Genomic DNA, 16,557 nt, shown 5'->3' with positions numbered 1-16,557 from the left:
TGTTTTATGTTTACATTTGCTACCAATTTGAATGATTTAAAAAATCTTGCTAGTTCAAATAGTACTTGAGCAAATACCCGTGTGTGACTTTTTCACACTTGTAGAGGAACCTGTGCAGGATAAATCCCTAGAAATGAATTACCTTTCCAAAGAGCTTGTCCTCCTCCTGGTCCCCTTCTGTTCCTTCCTCTCTCCCTTCCCTCAATCTCTATGGAGAGTATTTGCCCTTCATAGGTAGATACAATACAGAAACATCAACATAAATTTAACTTGATTTCCTCAAACATATTAAAAAAAAGGTATCCGAATTATTTTCTGAATATCTTTCCCTTTTATCTAATGCAAGAGGGATGAAGGAAGAGAGTGAAACCTGTGGCTTGCTCTTTGACCGTTGGACATTCTTTTCTTACACCAAAAAATTCTTAAAACCATGTGTCCACTTTTCAACAGGCTTTGGAGAGCAGAGAAAGTAAGACATTGCACAGTAGTCTCCGTAGATGGAGAATATACAATCATGCGTCCTTAACGATGGGAAATGTTTTGAGAAATGCCTCATTAGAAAATTTTGTCAGCGTACTGTATTTAATACTGTAGGCAGTTGTACCCCAATGGTAAGGATTTATGTATGTGAACATAGAAAAGGTACAATAAAATACAGTGTCAGAATCTTACGGAACCGTCATAGTATATGTGGTCCATCATTGACTGAAGTGTCATTAGGCAGTGGATGACTGTATTCACATTTCAATTTCTGAGTTTCCAGTGGGTCCACCCTTTTGACATACAGTGGTTGCCCCCTCTCTCTTTTTCAGACTCCTCAGAACCAATCTTTTACAGGATTTCTTCTGGTGATCTCGGCGGAAAGTTCTCCATTCACCCGTGGCTGGGCACTATTCGCACCCGGAAGCCCCTGGATCACGAGACGCAGCCCGTGGTTGTGCTCACGGTGCAGGCGCAGCTCGGCAGCGCCCCAGCCTGCAGCAGCACGGAGGTCAACATAACAGTCGTGGATGTCAATGACAACCACCCAGCGTTCCTCAGGACCTCGGATGAGATTAGAATATCCCAGACCACGCCCCCTGGCACAGCCCTGTACCTCGCACGTGCAGAAGACAGAGACAGTGGGCGGAACGGACTCATCCGGTACTCCATCGCCGGCCCGCAGCCGGGCGTCTTTGCCATCGACAGAGCCCTCGGGGTGCTGTTCCTCAACGGCAGCCTGGGCGCGGGCGAGCACCGGGAGCTCACGCTGACTCTCAGGGCAGAGGACCAAGGCGTGCCTCCTCAGGCAGCCCTGCTGGTGCTGACAGTCGTTATCGAGAAACGCGAACACAGCCCATCCTGGACTTTCGAACATTTGGTCTATCAAGTGGAAGTCAGTGAGTCTCTCTCACCGATGACACAAATACTGCAAACACAGGCGCACCCACTTGGCCCCCAGCGTGCAGCCTCGCCGCTTAGGTACTCGCTGGAACCCAGCGTAGACTCTGCTATATTTGGAATCCGCCCTTACACGGGCTGGATTTATTTGCGGCGGCAGTTTGACTATGAATCCACCCAAACATATAATTTTAGAGTGTTTGCTTGGATCCCCGAGGACGGATTGTTGCAAAATGTGAGCACTACAGTCATTGTTCGTGTCCGGGATGAGAATGACAATTCCCCCACCTTCTTGAATGATGTGTTGTTTTTGAAAGTCGAAGAGAGCCCTGTTCCCCAAGGGGTAATAAGCAAAATTACAGCTATTGACATAGACTCTGGAAAGAATGGACAGCTATTATATTTCCTTTTGTCTGATGGAAAATTCTTCAAGATGAATCCTAATACAGGTAGCACTTCATAGTTTCCACCTATTCCTTTAAAATGAGGATTGAGTACTATCAAACTGGTCTTTAAGTAAAAATAAAAATAAAAAATTAAGTAAAATCAGGATTGAGAAAACTCAAATCGTTAGGTATAGCATTAGTGCATACATGCAATTGAAATAATGGTTTTTAATAAATGAGGTATTCGATTACTGTATTGTGAGATCTTAAAAATGGATTAAAAATTGAATAGAGTTTCACCCATAATTCATACTTTCCCTGCATCACATCCACATCTCGCCAATATATGGTTCTTTTTCTGAACTAGAGGTATAGACAGAACTAGATTGAATGTATCCTTGTGTAAAGGCTAATTTTTTCAACAACCATCCTTTTCCATTTGTAGACATTTAAAAAATGTCAAAACGTATTTTGTGAAATATAAATATCATCAATGTAAAGCTAGAAATCAATTCATTGGTTAAGATTTCAAAATCACTCTAAGAATATATATCCTTTTTCTCATTCTGACAGGGGAACCAGAGGAAAAGGGGGAATAATTACCGTGAAATTTTTGAAGTCTGAATTAAGAAATTAAAGATTAAAAGTCACTATATTTTAAATTTTATGTTGTATAAGTTTACGGGGAGTTTATTTAATTCTTACAATGAAATATATCTATATTGCAAATACACACCCGGGAAAACTGAAACTTGGATAGCTCAAGTAGTACACCCAAAGTCATGGAGCTGGTAAGATGAGAGGAAGCTCCCTTTTTGTGCAGGTCCAGCAGGCACCATCTATGTCATAAGCTGGGCAGATGGTGCCGCTGCCTTTAGTGGGACAGACTTTGCGTTCAGTTCTGATGAACTTCAAGCCTTTGTTCTCAAGTTTCTGTTCTGTGGCTTAGGAGAAGGTGACCTTTCACAGCAGATGGAGGTTTTCACAGGGCACATGGCTTGCCAAGAAGGTTGCAAGCTGCCTTTCCACTCTCATTCACTCCCTAAGCTGAGACTCCTTCTGCAAAGGCACAAACCATACAGCTATACAGGATGACCCTGTTTGCACTTTACTTCCATATGGCTAGTTTTCAAGGTCTTCTATTTCACTTGTTTTTTTCTTTAAAATAAGCAAACTACAGTTGATTCCCCCGTGATCTTCCCTCCCCTACAAAAAGACCAGGTGTCCATTCCTAATTTCATGGTATGGCTTTAAGCAAGTAGCTTAAGCTCAGAGCTGCTTCCTTACCATGAATAAAGGAGACAATTCCCGACATGCCCTGTGCCGTGCTTTGAGGGATAAAGAGCTAAAGAGTACAAAGGGGCTTGGCAGACCACGTGCTTGTAAACTGTTCCACCTCCCAAGGACAGCATGGCAAGGCAGGGTGGAGGGTGCCCTTCAGAGCCTGGGAGACACACCCCCTTTTCATCCAGTTCTCTGGACAGTCTTACAAGTGACCAGGACTTGAGCTCCCGTGGAACCATACCCTGGTGTCACCCATCCCCAGCGGCAGCCTGAGCTGCACAGTCTTTTACATCCCCCACCTCCAAGGCTGCTGCTTATCCATCAGATTTGCTTTATGAGTAAAAATCTGTTTGCCATTCAGAAGTTAAGGTCTTCAGAGGAGAATTAGAGTTTGGAATTTAAAAAAAGCAATTGTGTGTATGATCTATATTAAAACCTCAGAGTAAACACTATAAATATAGTTTATATATTAACAGTAAACAGTTATCATAAACACTGCATTTAAGCTCACCAATTCAGCAACTTACCTCAATGAGAATTTTCATTTTTGTTCCTTGTTTCCACTTTTTTTTATGCAATGCTATTTTATTTGTATTAAGAGGAAAAAAGTTTTTAGCCATAGAAATGTTTGTCGGTAGCTGCTTCATGCTCACATTCTCACAGGTACATTTTTTTTTCATAAATGGTGAGGAAACCAGTGCTTGGCAGAGCTCTGACAGGCTATTGGACCGAGTGCTTGTCTTTCCAAGGTCCCCGGCAATAGGGAGAGGCAGTTAGATGTTATGCCTGGGTCTGCATGGCTGACACGTGAGGAAAGTTACCAAAGGTAGTGTAGCTTTAGGCAGAAATATTTGAAATAAAGCTTCTAAAGCATTAAGAGTTTTTAGGAAGTCACTATCCATTGCTACATGTATATTTTGTGAGATAAAAACAAATACTTGTATACATAAAACATAAACTGTTGCCTAAGGAATATTATTTGATTTCCAGAAAGATATTTAGCCATTATGTTAAAGTAGTGATAACAGCTGCCATTTGTGTCGTCATGTATAGCTTGCACAATACTTTTATGTGTGATTACATTTCTTCCTGACAGCAGTCCCAGGCTCAGAGGGGTTATTCCATGTCTGAGGTGGGGAAACTGGGGCCCAAATCCAGAACTTGTGTCAGAGTTCACATGCTTTCCATCATTCTGTATAGCAGCATAAAGAGAGATAAGCAGCAGTTTTAAATCTTCCAAATCATTACTAAGTTCCCACAGAGTTCTATCATTTTTATGAATTCATTGTTTATTAGTTCAAATGATTGATGGATGATAATTTGAAATACAAAGAATAACAAATATAAAGTGACATTTTCAGGAGCAACTTGAGAAAATTTTTTCAACAGTACCACAGAGCCAAACTACTATGTAGATGGTCTTAGAAGTCGCATGTTTGCTCGAAGCTTTGTACTTGGTTTTCCTTCTGAAAATTGTTCTGGCCGTGGTACGCCTGGTACACAGTGCCTGTGTCTTGTTCTGCTCTGTACCCCGCAGGAGAGTTGATCAACTGGGTGGCACTGGATCGTGAGCACCGGGGGCACCATCAGATGACTGTGCTAGTGACAGACCGCGGCTCCCCACCACGAAATGCCACCATGGCGGTTTACGTCTCAGTTACTGACATCAATGATAACAGGCCCTTCTTCCCCCAGTGTCTCCCTGGAAAGGAGTTACACGTGAAGGTTTGTGAAGTAACCTCACAATGAATTTGTAATATCTTAAGTCATTTGTTTTGAGCACCATCTTGTGGTAAAACATGTGAATTTATCACATCAGTCTTGGTGTGGCAAAGCGTACTTTTTCTAGAAGACCTAGATATTGTGCACATGTTATTTTAAAAGAAAATTTTAAAAAAGTAAATGAATTTATGTGCTCTTTGGCATTGTACCTCCAGTTGCTTTATAATAATAAGTTTAGTTCAGCCCTTTGTACACAAACTGAATGGTGCTTCAGGATAATGCTCAGAAATGGCTTGTTTTTCCAGTAGTTTACATGCATCTCTTTGTGCAGAGCTTCTTAAGGGCAATTGATACATGTCTCTTGTCTCCAAGATAGTCACTTAAGGGTAGGGGAACAACCTGTAGCTCTAAAGTGGGTAGGTGGACATCCAGAAATAGTAAATTTGATCCTTTTGATCACATGCACAAACTTGTAATTATATTTATATTATCTCTTTTTTTGTCTTTTTGTATGTTTTATAATATACATAAATTAGAATATCAGTTCATTCACATAATAAATATGTTTGGACCTACTAATAATTTTTTTAGTGAATGGGTTATATATAATAATGAAAAGTTTAGAAGCTACTGTTCCAGCACAATTGAATTAGACATTCAAATTGTGCTCAAATATGCATATTGAACAACTCAACAAAAGTATTGAGGAACTCATAAGTTTAAACTGATCTTCCGAATCCAGCTTTAAAGAACAATTCTAACAAAACAAAATATTATTATATTATCATTACACTTTTTAATCATATCATTAAAATGTCCGGTGGCTTAATTGGGCAGTTGGACTCTAAACATGTAGTTGAACTTCACATGTGCATTTCAATATTCCAGGACAGCTCCTGATAATTGATATGTCCTGCATGAGTTTTGTTTTCTGAATTAAAGGTTCTTACTTATTTTAAGCATATTTTAAGCCATAGCAACCACCTTTCAAAAAATGTCCTAAGAGCTGATGAATGAGAATATGCTAGAAATCTTAAAATACACCAAAAATCTAAGATTGTTTAGTAAGTTCAATTTCTTTTTCTTTTGGTCAGAATTAGTTCAGATGCCTCAGATAATTCATTCTAATTGAATAAAAGATTTAATATGTAAGGAGGATTCTTTTCATGGACATACACTCATATAACTTTTACGTGGTATGCATTTGAATTATATGTGGATTTTAAGATAGTTTAAAATGTTTAGTATAATGTATTCATTCATTTAAAGGTCCACTGATATTTCTTTTTAAACTTTTGCTGACTCATTTGTAAGCTGTTTGTTTTAATGGCAGGTTCTGGAAGGTCAACCAGTAAATATGTTGGTTACAACTGTGTTTGCAAAGGATCCTGATGAAGGAAATAATGCAGAAGTTATATATTCAGTATCTTCAGGTAAAACTTACTGTTCATACAGGATTAAGAACTTTTAGGATTTCTGCTTTCATTTGTCAACTATCCCCTTCTGGGAAAAGAGGTTCTATTTTGATATCTTTGAATGCTGTAGTTAGTTTTGAAAAAACCACCAAGTTACAAACAAAATACATTTGCTATTGTCAAGAACTACTTTCAGTTTTTGAAAAATAATTTAAAGTTTAATAAACAATCAGAGTAGCTTTTTACGTTCTTAATAGAAACCATTCATCTTTAGTGAATAATTTGCAATAATGTGAAGTACAAATTTACTTTTATTGATAGGAAAGTGTTAGTTAGGGGATAAGAATTGGTATTAAGTATGATTAAGAGTTCCAAGCCTCTGTGAATCTTTATGAAGACTGAATACTTGTAAGGTCAGAGTAAATCATGCCTAGAAAATGTCACATGTATACATACATGTGTGTATGGGGAAATTTTATTGAAGTGGGCTTACTATTATGTTTTCTGTTGGAACGTGCAGGCCCCAGATTTTTTCCAGTTATTTACTTTAGTTGGCATTGTGTTTTATATCATTTTAAAAGACATTCGGTGCTTTGTCATGTTTGACACAAACATAGGACATAGGAAAGAAGAGATAACATTGCCCTTACCCACAGATAATTTGACTGTCTTCGTGGAAAACCCAAGAGATGCTATAGGCAACCCTTTGTAATTAATAAAATAGCCAATTTCTGAGAATAATGTCAACATACGAAACTCACTGTTATTTTTAAAACTTAGCAGTTTCCAAAGATCTCATTCACTATGGTGAATTCACAAAGAAAATGAAAGGGTGTAGGGGCAGATCTACTGTGAAACTAATGAAGCTTAGTTTTGTGGTGTTTTACTTGCATAGCCTCCCCAGGGAGCGGGAAGTGGACAATTTATTTTTCTTAAGGAGTGCCTCTCAAACTATACAGACTTCAAAACAACACAGATAGGATCTGTCTCTATTAGGGGCATAGAAAAACTTCCAGTATAACTTGTACAAGACTTTCATACAGAAAAGTACAAAATATTAATGAAAGACATAAAAGAATGAAATGAAAAGCTGTATGATGTTCATGCTTGGGAAGACTCAATATCCTAAAGATGACAATTCTTAACAAAAATATAAGTATTAATTCAGTATGATTTCAATCAAATTTTCAATGAGGCTTTGATAGAATTTGACAAGCTGATTCTAAAAGTCATGTGGAAGAGCAAAAGACAAGGAATAACTAAGACAATGTCCAAAGAACAAGTGGGAAGTTGGCCTTACCCAGTTTTAGTTTATAAAATTTCATAATTAAAACACTATTGTATTAATTCACTCATTAATAAATGGACCAGTTGAAAAGAGTATGGGTTACACTTTACACATATGGAAACTTGACATATGACAGGGTAGAAAATAAATGGGGAAAAGATGGACTATGAATACGTGATGCTGATGTGATTGGTTACCTGCAAGGAAAAATATCTCTACTCTCGGCATATCAAAGATGAGTCTTATTAAATGTAGAAATCTTTAACTCTTACAAAAGAAAATATGAGACTGGTTATATCCACGGCATTGAGAATAAAGAAGATGGTTTTAACAAGAAGAAATGCAGAAGCTCACAAAGAAATAGATAAATAAAACTACATGAAAATTGAAAACACTATCAAAAAATTAGTATTCAGAATTTACTAAGAACTTCTGCAAACTAGTAAGAAAAACCAGTAAATAAATAAAATTGGACAAAGAATGTTAACAGGCAACTCAAAGAAAAGAAGCCTGAATCATTAAAAAGGTTTTTAAAGCATGCCCAGACTCCTTGATGTGACGACTTCGAAGAACAATGAAGCAGTATCTGATAAGATTGGAGATGTGCTTATGCTATACCCTTGCAGTTCTACTTCTGTTACCCTAGAGGAATTCTATATGTGCGGAGTGAGACTGTAACAGGATATTCATTGAAGCTTTGTTTCAGTTGTTTGCATAATATGGTATATTTGCAGAATATTATACAGCAATGAAAATGAATACAATAGAGTTTCATACATGGCAGTGTGGGTAAATATTGAATCTAAAGTTAAGCAAGGAAGGTAAGGATTTTACAGAAGATAAAAAGAATTTGACACAAACAGAAGCTTTGAGTTCATTGCATTGCTTTTCCTTGGAAAAGTTACATATACAGTTCTTCTCAATACCTCCGTGGTCAGGGAGCCAAATTCTTCCCTGATGTTTCTATGCCCATATAAACCATCCAAATTTATTTACCTATAAATGTCTTCCCAAGTTTTCAGGACCCTTGAATGGTGGATTATACAGAGGTAGTGAGCCTGCAGCAGATCCACATTTGGAGACAGCCCTTCCTCTGTGTTCCTGCTGTCCCCACCTTCAGAGACTCTTTCCCCATCCTCCCCCTCTTTTTTTGTCTTCCCTTTTGTTACTTCTCAAATTTTTCTTTTTATTGTCTTAGCTTATTTTAATCTGGTCGTTGGGAGGAAGAAAAACTGGCTTTGCAGGCATGCATTCAAGAATCTTCCTCTGGCTATGAGGTCAGTTAGGTCAATAAGATCTTTATATCTTTTTTCCTGTTTCATTTTGGGGTGGAGAAGACAACATAGTGTGCCTGTGAAGGACAATGATGGTGAAGAGGGAAGATACACACACACCACACACACACACACACACACACACACACACAGCTATAATCCTGCTATAATACCAGTATTTAAAAGCAAGCAAAGCCATGGTATATGTTACTTATGGATGTATGGACTGGAAAGATATACCTCAACTTCAGTTATAAAAGTGACTTTCTACAGGGAAAGAGGAGGGGAATGAGATTTGGAGCTATTTACAGATCCACTCCTTTACTTATACTCTGCCATTTCTTGGAAAAAATTGAAAAAATATTGAAAATTAATCAATCTAAGTAGTGATATTTTGGTGTTCATCGAAATACTCTTTTTTAAAAATTAGCTTCTAAAATGATATTTGAGGCACGTCGATATAAAAATATGGAGACATATATTACATTATCCTATCTGTATTTTTTATCTGGTAGTAAAATAGAAGCAACTACAAAATATATGGTAAAATAACGAGATGAAAATTGGTATATGGGGAATAAAGGTATGTATCATATTCATGAATGCATTCTATAGTATTTCTATGAGAACAAAATCAATGGATTAAAGCGTAGAAATCACAACTAATAAATGTTACATAATTGCCTGCTCTATGCTTTGAGTTTCTTAATGACAGGGCTTCTTTTTTATTTGCTTTTATATCCCTAATAACTAGTAAAGTATTTGGTCCATAGTAATGACTCAGCAACTGTTGAACTAAAGAATGGAGGGGAGCTTCTACTCAAGACTTGTCTGAGGTTTGAACTGTTTGAAATGTTCAGATTTTATTGAAGAATACAAATCTGTTATTTAACTCAAAACCTTATGATACCAATCTAAATTATAAGCATCGATATGAATGTATAGATGTGTGCATGTGTATTCTCTGTGCACTGAAAAGGCCTAGAAGTGATGACAAAGCCAGAAACAATGAGCACCCCTAATGTCCCAAATATGTTCTCCCAAAACCATTTTCCACCACAAGGAACCAGGAGTCCTTTGGAGAAATGGTGATGTCAGGTCACGGTCAGGAAATCTACAAGATGAGTCTGCACCATATTGTCATACCCGTTACAAGGAGGCTACTAAACACTATTAGGATCATGGAAAGAGACCCAGGAACTAACTTTAAGAAGATTCCAATGTTCGGCGATGGGACAATTTGAGCATCAATAAGGATAATAATGGCAATATATTGAAACACAACTAATATGTTTAAATCATGCTTAATGATTTCCAAAACAAAAGCAAGACAAAATTTTACTTATCATAGTTGGAACATTGGTGGATGTTAGTGAACCAACCCATTATTTCAAAAACTGTTAAATAAAAGTTTAACTCATCAAGCATTTATCCTGCCTTTCTTATAATGAACTCCTTTGAAAGTTTCTATTTATTGAAATATTCCAGCTAATATGTGAAAAAGGGATGATAAACCAGAATGCAGTGCATATTGAGTATCCTTAATGTAAAATACTTGGGATCAGAAGTGTTGCAGCTTTTGGATTTTTTTTTTGGTGGGTTTTTTTGGGAGGGATATTTGCATATACATAATGAGATATCTTGGGGATGAGACCCAAATCTAAACATGAAATTCATTTTTTATATACATCTATATGCATAGCCTCAAGGTAGTTTTATACAATATTTTTTTTAACTTTGTGCATGAAACAAAGTTTTGACTGTGTTTTGACTGCAACCCATCAGATGAATCAGGCATAGAGTTTTCCTTGTTGTAGCATCATGTCAGTACTCAAAAAGTTTTGCATTTTGGAATATTTTGGATGTCATATTTTTTGGATTTGGGATGTCAACTTGCATTATACTTCACAAAACTTAAAGAATAATTAATGGATCCAGGCTGCGCATCAGTAGGGGCCAATATCAAAAACAACTAGCTTTTGGCCCGTGCCTGAAGTCCCAGCTATCTAGGAGGCCAAGGTGTGAGGATAGCTTGCTACGCTGACCTCCAGGCTGCAGTGAGCTATCATGGCACAATTGCGCTCCAGCCTGGGTGACAGAGAGAGACCTCACCTTTTTTTTCTTTTTTCTTTTTTTGGCAGCTAGACATATGCCTCTGAAGGGAAAAACAGCATTTGTGAAGTAGTCGTGCAAAAAACAAACAAACAAACAAAATCCTGACCTGAATCTGGTCACTTCTCTAGATCTACCTCCCAATTTAAGGAAAGCACAAGAATAGAGGAACATACTATGCTACACGTTGGAGATGCAACAGCAAATCTAGATCATGGAAAATGTCAGGATACAAGTTCCAGTTTATTCAACAAATAATTTGCAAGGACAAATAAAGAGATGGGTGGCAGGAATCCATAGATTAATGAAATGTGCAATATATGGACTTTATTTTGATCTTAATGTAAACAAGAAAAATAAACAGTATTTATGGGATGGTTGAAAATTTGAAAACTTACTGGATATTTGGTGATACTGTGAATCATTATTAATTTTTAAGGTATAATATGGTACTGTGATTGTGTTAAAAATATTTATTGTTTAGAGATGCATTTTGAAAGATATACAGAAGAAATAATATGACTTCTGGAACTTACTTCAAAAAAATGGGAGAAGAGAAGTATATACATGGGGAATAGATGAAATAAGATTGGCCATGAGTTGATCATTGTTGAAGCCAGGTGATGGACTCATGAAAGTTTATTATACCATTTTGTCCACTTTTTTATATGCTTGACATTTTCCATAATAAAACTTTTTTAAAAGTAATGTTTCTTGTCTATTTTTAGTGTCATTTTTGTGTTCATACTCTCATAGAATTTAAAGCAAATAAATCTTCCAAATGATCGGTATATTGGATTAATTGATTTTCTGTTTTCTGCATTGTCAATTAACATTCATTTCTTAATTTTCTTGTGTGTGTATAGAAGATAGTCCTGATCACTTTAAGATTGATGCCAACAGTGGTGAAATAAGGACAACCACAATACTTTCATATGATTATAGACCTTCCTACAGAATGACTGTCATTGCCACTGACCAGGGAGTGCCTCCTCTTCAAGGACAGGCAGTTGTTAATATTCAGGTAATGTTGTCACCATAAAATATGGAAGGACATCTAAAGATTTCATTTGACTTTTATTACAAGTTTATAGAGTGAAGATACATGTAATATGTATGTATATGAATATATATGTATGTGACATGAATACTATTTTAAGAGAGCATTGTACATAGCATACTTAGCTTTTTGCTATCACTAGAAAAATGATTTAGACCCAAATTATTTTGCAAATTAGCTTTGTACAGTTCTTGACAAGATAGTCATCACTATATTGGCATTTATGTTGCTTTGTTTATAATGGACAAAAGGTATCTTTTCTTGTGCTTATTTCTAATGTCAAGGACCTGGTAAATTTGCAGGAGACACTTGTATGTAAACAAATGGCCATATAATAAATGACATAGTTTTTTGTAATTTTTTTTAATTTAGAAAAGTAACTTCAGATTCATATTTTAAGGTTTTACTTTAATCATAATGGGCAAACAAGTTGTGGGAATTCTCCAGAGTAGGAAAAAAATTACACCAACCACTCAAAAAGAAGATGACTGTGCATAGTTAGTTTCTTTGTGTGTGCATGTGATAATCAGAAATACTAATACAGGTATATACAATAACCAAGGATATATATCCACAAGAACTGTTTCCAAATTATATTCTTTATTGCTTAAGGATATGTGGGTTATGAGAAAAATCTATATGGTCATATCTCCAGTTTCTTGTTTCAGACAAACAAAGACATATGATACTTAAATGTACACAGATGTTGTCATTATGGATAGATTGGTCTGTAGTATTTAAAATAATTTGGAGAACTAGCTACCCTTCACTCCCATTGAAGAATCATAAGGCTACAGTTCAGCTTAACTATAACATGGCTTTACCAAACTGTCGTTTCACACAATACAGCAAACTCGGAAATAGAAAATTCTGTAGCTCTTATCTCCTAAATATTATGCAGTTTTTGATCTTCTGAGACATACAGGAATTATATAATATAAAAATGATATTTTTCTCACTAATTAACATATGATCACATACATGGAAGGAATTTGCTTTCAAAATAATATTATTACATATATTGATTAAACTGTTTTAAAAATACCCCAAATTAATATCTCTTTTATTCGTATTTCAGGTGATCCCACTATCCAAAGGGAGAGCAATCATGTCTCAGAATATTAGACATTTAGTTATACCAGAAAATTCGAAGCCCGCAAAAGTAATGAGCTTGATAAAGTCACCTGATCACCTTCAACAACATTATAATGGAAAGTTACATTTTAGTATTGTTGCAGATGATAAGGATGGACACTTTGAAATAGACAGCTCAACCGGAGACTTGTTTCTTTCTAAGGAACTTGATTATGAGACAACATCTCATTATCTTTTCAGAGTGATTACTACAGACCATAGCAAAAACCTTTCCCTGAGTAGCACAGTCTTCCTTAATATTGATGTGGAAGATCAGAATGACCATTCCCCATCTTTCCAGGATGAGCTCATCGTGATCAGCGTAGAGGAGAATGTTCCCGTAGGAACCCTGGTGTATGTCTTCAATGCCAAAGATGGTGACGGCAGTTTTTTGAACAGTAGAATACAATACCACATTGAATCCCACAACCCTGGCACGAATCCATTTCTCATCCACCCCTCATTTGGCACACTAGTCACTGTGTCCCCTCTTGACAGAGAGAGCATTCCAACTGTCATCCTGACAGTAACAGCGTCTGATCAGGCTGTGAATGTGACAGACCGGCGACTGAGATCACTGACAGCACAAATAGTGATTTTGGATGTAAATGACCACAACCCCACTTTTATGTCTTTCCCCATTGCCCATGTCAAAGAGGATGTCACAGTGGGCTCCTTGGTGCACCACATAACTGCTCATGATCCAGACGAAGGAAGGAATGGAAAAGTAACATACAGCATCCTCTCAGGAAATGAAAACATGGCATTTATGCTGGATGAGTCATCAGGTACAGTGCCCTATATGTCACTTTTAAAAATATTTTATTTCATTGTGGTTAGAAAACATGAGACCCATCCTCCTAACAAAGTTTTAAGTGTGCAATACGTTGTTTTTGACGATGAGTTCAATGTTGCACAGCATATCTCTAGAGATTATTCACCTTGCTTAACTGAAACTTTAGTTTCTCCCATTTTCCCTTCCATCCAGCCTCTGACAATCACCACTGCACTCTTTGATTCCATAAAGTAGAATATTTTAGATACTTCATGTAAATGGAATAATGGAGTTTTGTCTTTTTGTGACTGGCTTATTTTACCTAGCAAAATGTCCTCAAGATATATCCATACTGTCACATCTTTGCAGAATGTCTTTCTCTTTTAAGGCTGAATTGTCTTCAACTGTATGCACATACCACAATTTCTTTATCCATTCATCTGCCGATTAACATTTTTAGGTTGTTTCCACATCTTAGCTATTGTGGATGGTGCTGCAGTAAACATGGGTGTGCTACTCTCTCTTCAAGATCCTGATTTCAATTCTTTTGTATAAATATCCAAAATTGGAGTTGCTGGGCCATATGGTAGTTCTAGTTTTATGTTTTGAGGAACATCCATACTATTTTCCATAGTGGCTGTAACATTTTGAATTCCCACCAACAGTGTACAAGGGTTCCAGTTTCTCTATGCCCTCACCAATACTTGTTGTCTTGTTTTTTTTAATAATAGCCATCCTAACAGGTATGAGTGATATCTCATTGTGGTTTTGACTTGCATTTCTCAAATAATTAGTGACATGGAGCATTTTTTCACATACCTGTTAGCCATTTGTATGTCTTTTTTGGAGATGTTTCTATTCAAGTCTTTTGTCCATTTTAAAATTAGTTTTTTTATGTTTAGTTGTAGGAGATTTTTTATATATATTCTGGATATTAACCCCTCATCAGATAGATGGTTTACAAATACTTTCTCCCATTCTATAGGTTGCCTTTTTCTTTGCTGTGCAGAAGCTTCTTAATTGTATGTAATCTCGTTGTTTATTTTTGATTTGTAGTCTGTGTTTTTGTTGTCTACCCATGAAACAATTGCCAAGACCCAGTTCACAAAGCTTTCCCCTCTGTGTTACCTTCTAGGACCTTTATAGTTTGAGGTATTACATTTAAATCTTTAATCCATTTTATTTTGTTTTATTTTTGTATGGTATAAGATACAGATACAACTTTATTCTTTTGCATGTGGATATCCGGTTTCCCCACATCATTTGTTGAAGAGATTAGCTTTTTTCTAATGTGTATTATTGGAAACCTTGTTCAAAATCAATTGACTATATATGGGTGGATTTATATCTGGGCTCTTTACTCTGTTCCATTGGCCTAAATGTTTGTCATATGCCAATACCATACTGTTTTGATTACAGTAGCTTTGTAATATATCAAAGCCAGGAAGTGTGATGCCTCCAGCTTTGTTCTTTCTCAAGAGGATTTTCACTGTTCAGGGTTCTTTGAGATTCCATTTGAATTGCAATATTATTTTTTTCTATTTCTACAACAAAATCCACTGAGATTTTGGTAGAGATTGCATTGAATCTGTAGATCAGTTTGGGTAGTATGAATATTTTAATAATATTAGACCTTTCACTCTATGAACATACATGTCTTTCCATTTGTATCTTCTTTAATTTCTTTCATCATTGTTTTGTGGCTTTCAATATGCAAGGTACTAACCTCCTCAGCTAGCTTTATCCCGAAGTGTTTTATTTTATTCCTTTTTGTGCTATTGTCAATGGAATTGTTTTTCTAATTTCCTTTTCAGATAGTTCCTTGTTAGTGTATAGAAATGCAACTGATTTTTGTATCCTGCCTTTTCTGAATTTATTTGTTCTAACAGTTTTTTGGTGGAGTCTTTAGGGTTTTCTATGCATAAGATCATGTAATCTACAAACAGGGATAATTTTACTTCTTCCTTTCTGATTTGGATGCCTTTCATTTCTTTTTCTGCCACTTTCAATTAAACCCTCTCATCGCTTGCTTATATTTAACTTTTTCATTTTCTTCTCTTAAAATGATGGTTCTTAAGATACATATGCTTTAAATATTTTTGACTTCTTCTGTTGTTTAACTTAGATATATATATGTATATGTATACATATATACATATATGTATACATATACATATACATATATATATATATATATAAAATAGACACAGAGTTTGTATTTGGAGAACCAACTTTAATGGTCCTGTTTGTTAATATTAACTATGCTCTGTAGCTAGCTGACACTATCGGCTGAATATACAACAGAAAACTTCTTTGCCCCCATTGTGAGTCCTTGCAGGGTAGGATATGGTACCAATAGCGAATCAGGTAGCAGTATGACAAATCAACAGCAGTGTTCAAAGACTGTAGTATGGAAATTTATCTTTGAGATTATACAAACATGTATTTGTAAATATTGGAAATAATATATATTTTTAATGGCTGAATTCATTTGGACATTAAGACCCCTTTTTTCACATCAATTGTAACATTTCTTTTTTTGAAGAAGCATTTATTCACTGTCAGGTACTCTGCAGAAATGTCACTCACCCTCAACTTCACTTATCTTGCTGTCACCATGTTGCTAGATAACATCTACTATATGTTTTTTATGTAGTTTGATGGAAGAGTAAATGTACAAATTTTCAGTCTTGTGACTTTAAAAATGAACCTCCTTCTACCAGATTT

The 16,557-nt window shown here is 36.1% G+C and overlaps 1 protein-coding gene across 1 annotated transcript in view; it reads left to right on the top strand.

The window, feature by feature from the left end:
* DCHS2 (dachsous cadherin-related 2) overlaps window positions 1-16,557 on the top strand; it is a 267,556-nt gene that overhangs the window by 157,759 nt on the left and 93,240 nt on the right. Inside the window, exons 5-9 of the mRNA XM_030816256.1 lie at window positions 813-1,829; window positions 4,588-4,775; window positions 6,106-6,205; window positions 11,728-11,885; window positions 13,000-13,843. Coding sequence (XP_030672116.1) covers window positions 813-1,829; window positions 4,588-4,775; window positions 6,106-6,205; window positions 11,728-11,885; window positions 13,000-13,843 — 2,307 coding nt within the window. The remainder of the gene's footprint in view (window positions 1-812; window positions 1,830-4,587; window positions 4,776-6,105; window positions 6,206-11,727; window positions 11,886-12,999; window positions 13,844-16,557) is intronic.

This window comes from Nomascus leucogenys, chromosome 7b, assembly GCF_006542625.1.
Source record: "Nomascus leucogenys isolate Asia chromosome 7b, Asia_NLE_v1, whole genome shotgun sequence".
Classification (NCBI taxonomy): Eukaryota; Metazoa; Chordata; class Mammalia; order Primates; family Hylobatidae; genus Nomascus; species Nomascus leucogenys.
Note: the sequence above shows the minus strand (reverse complement) of the source record. Positions and strands in the feature narration are given on the sequence as shown.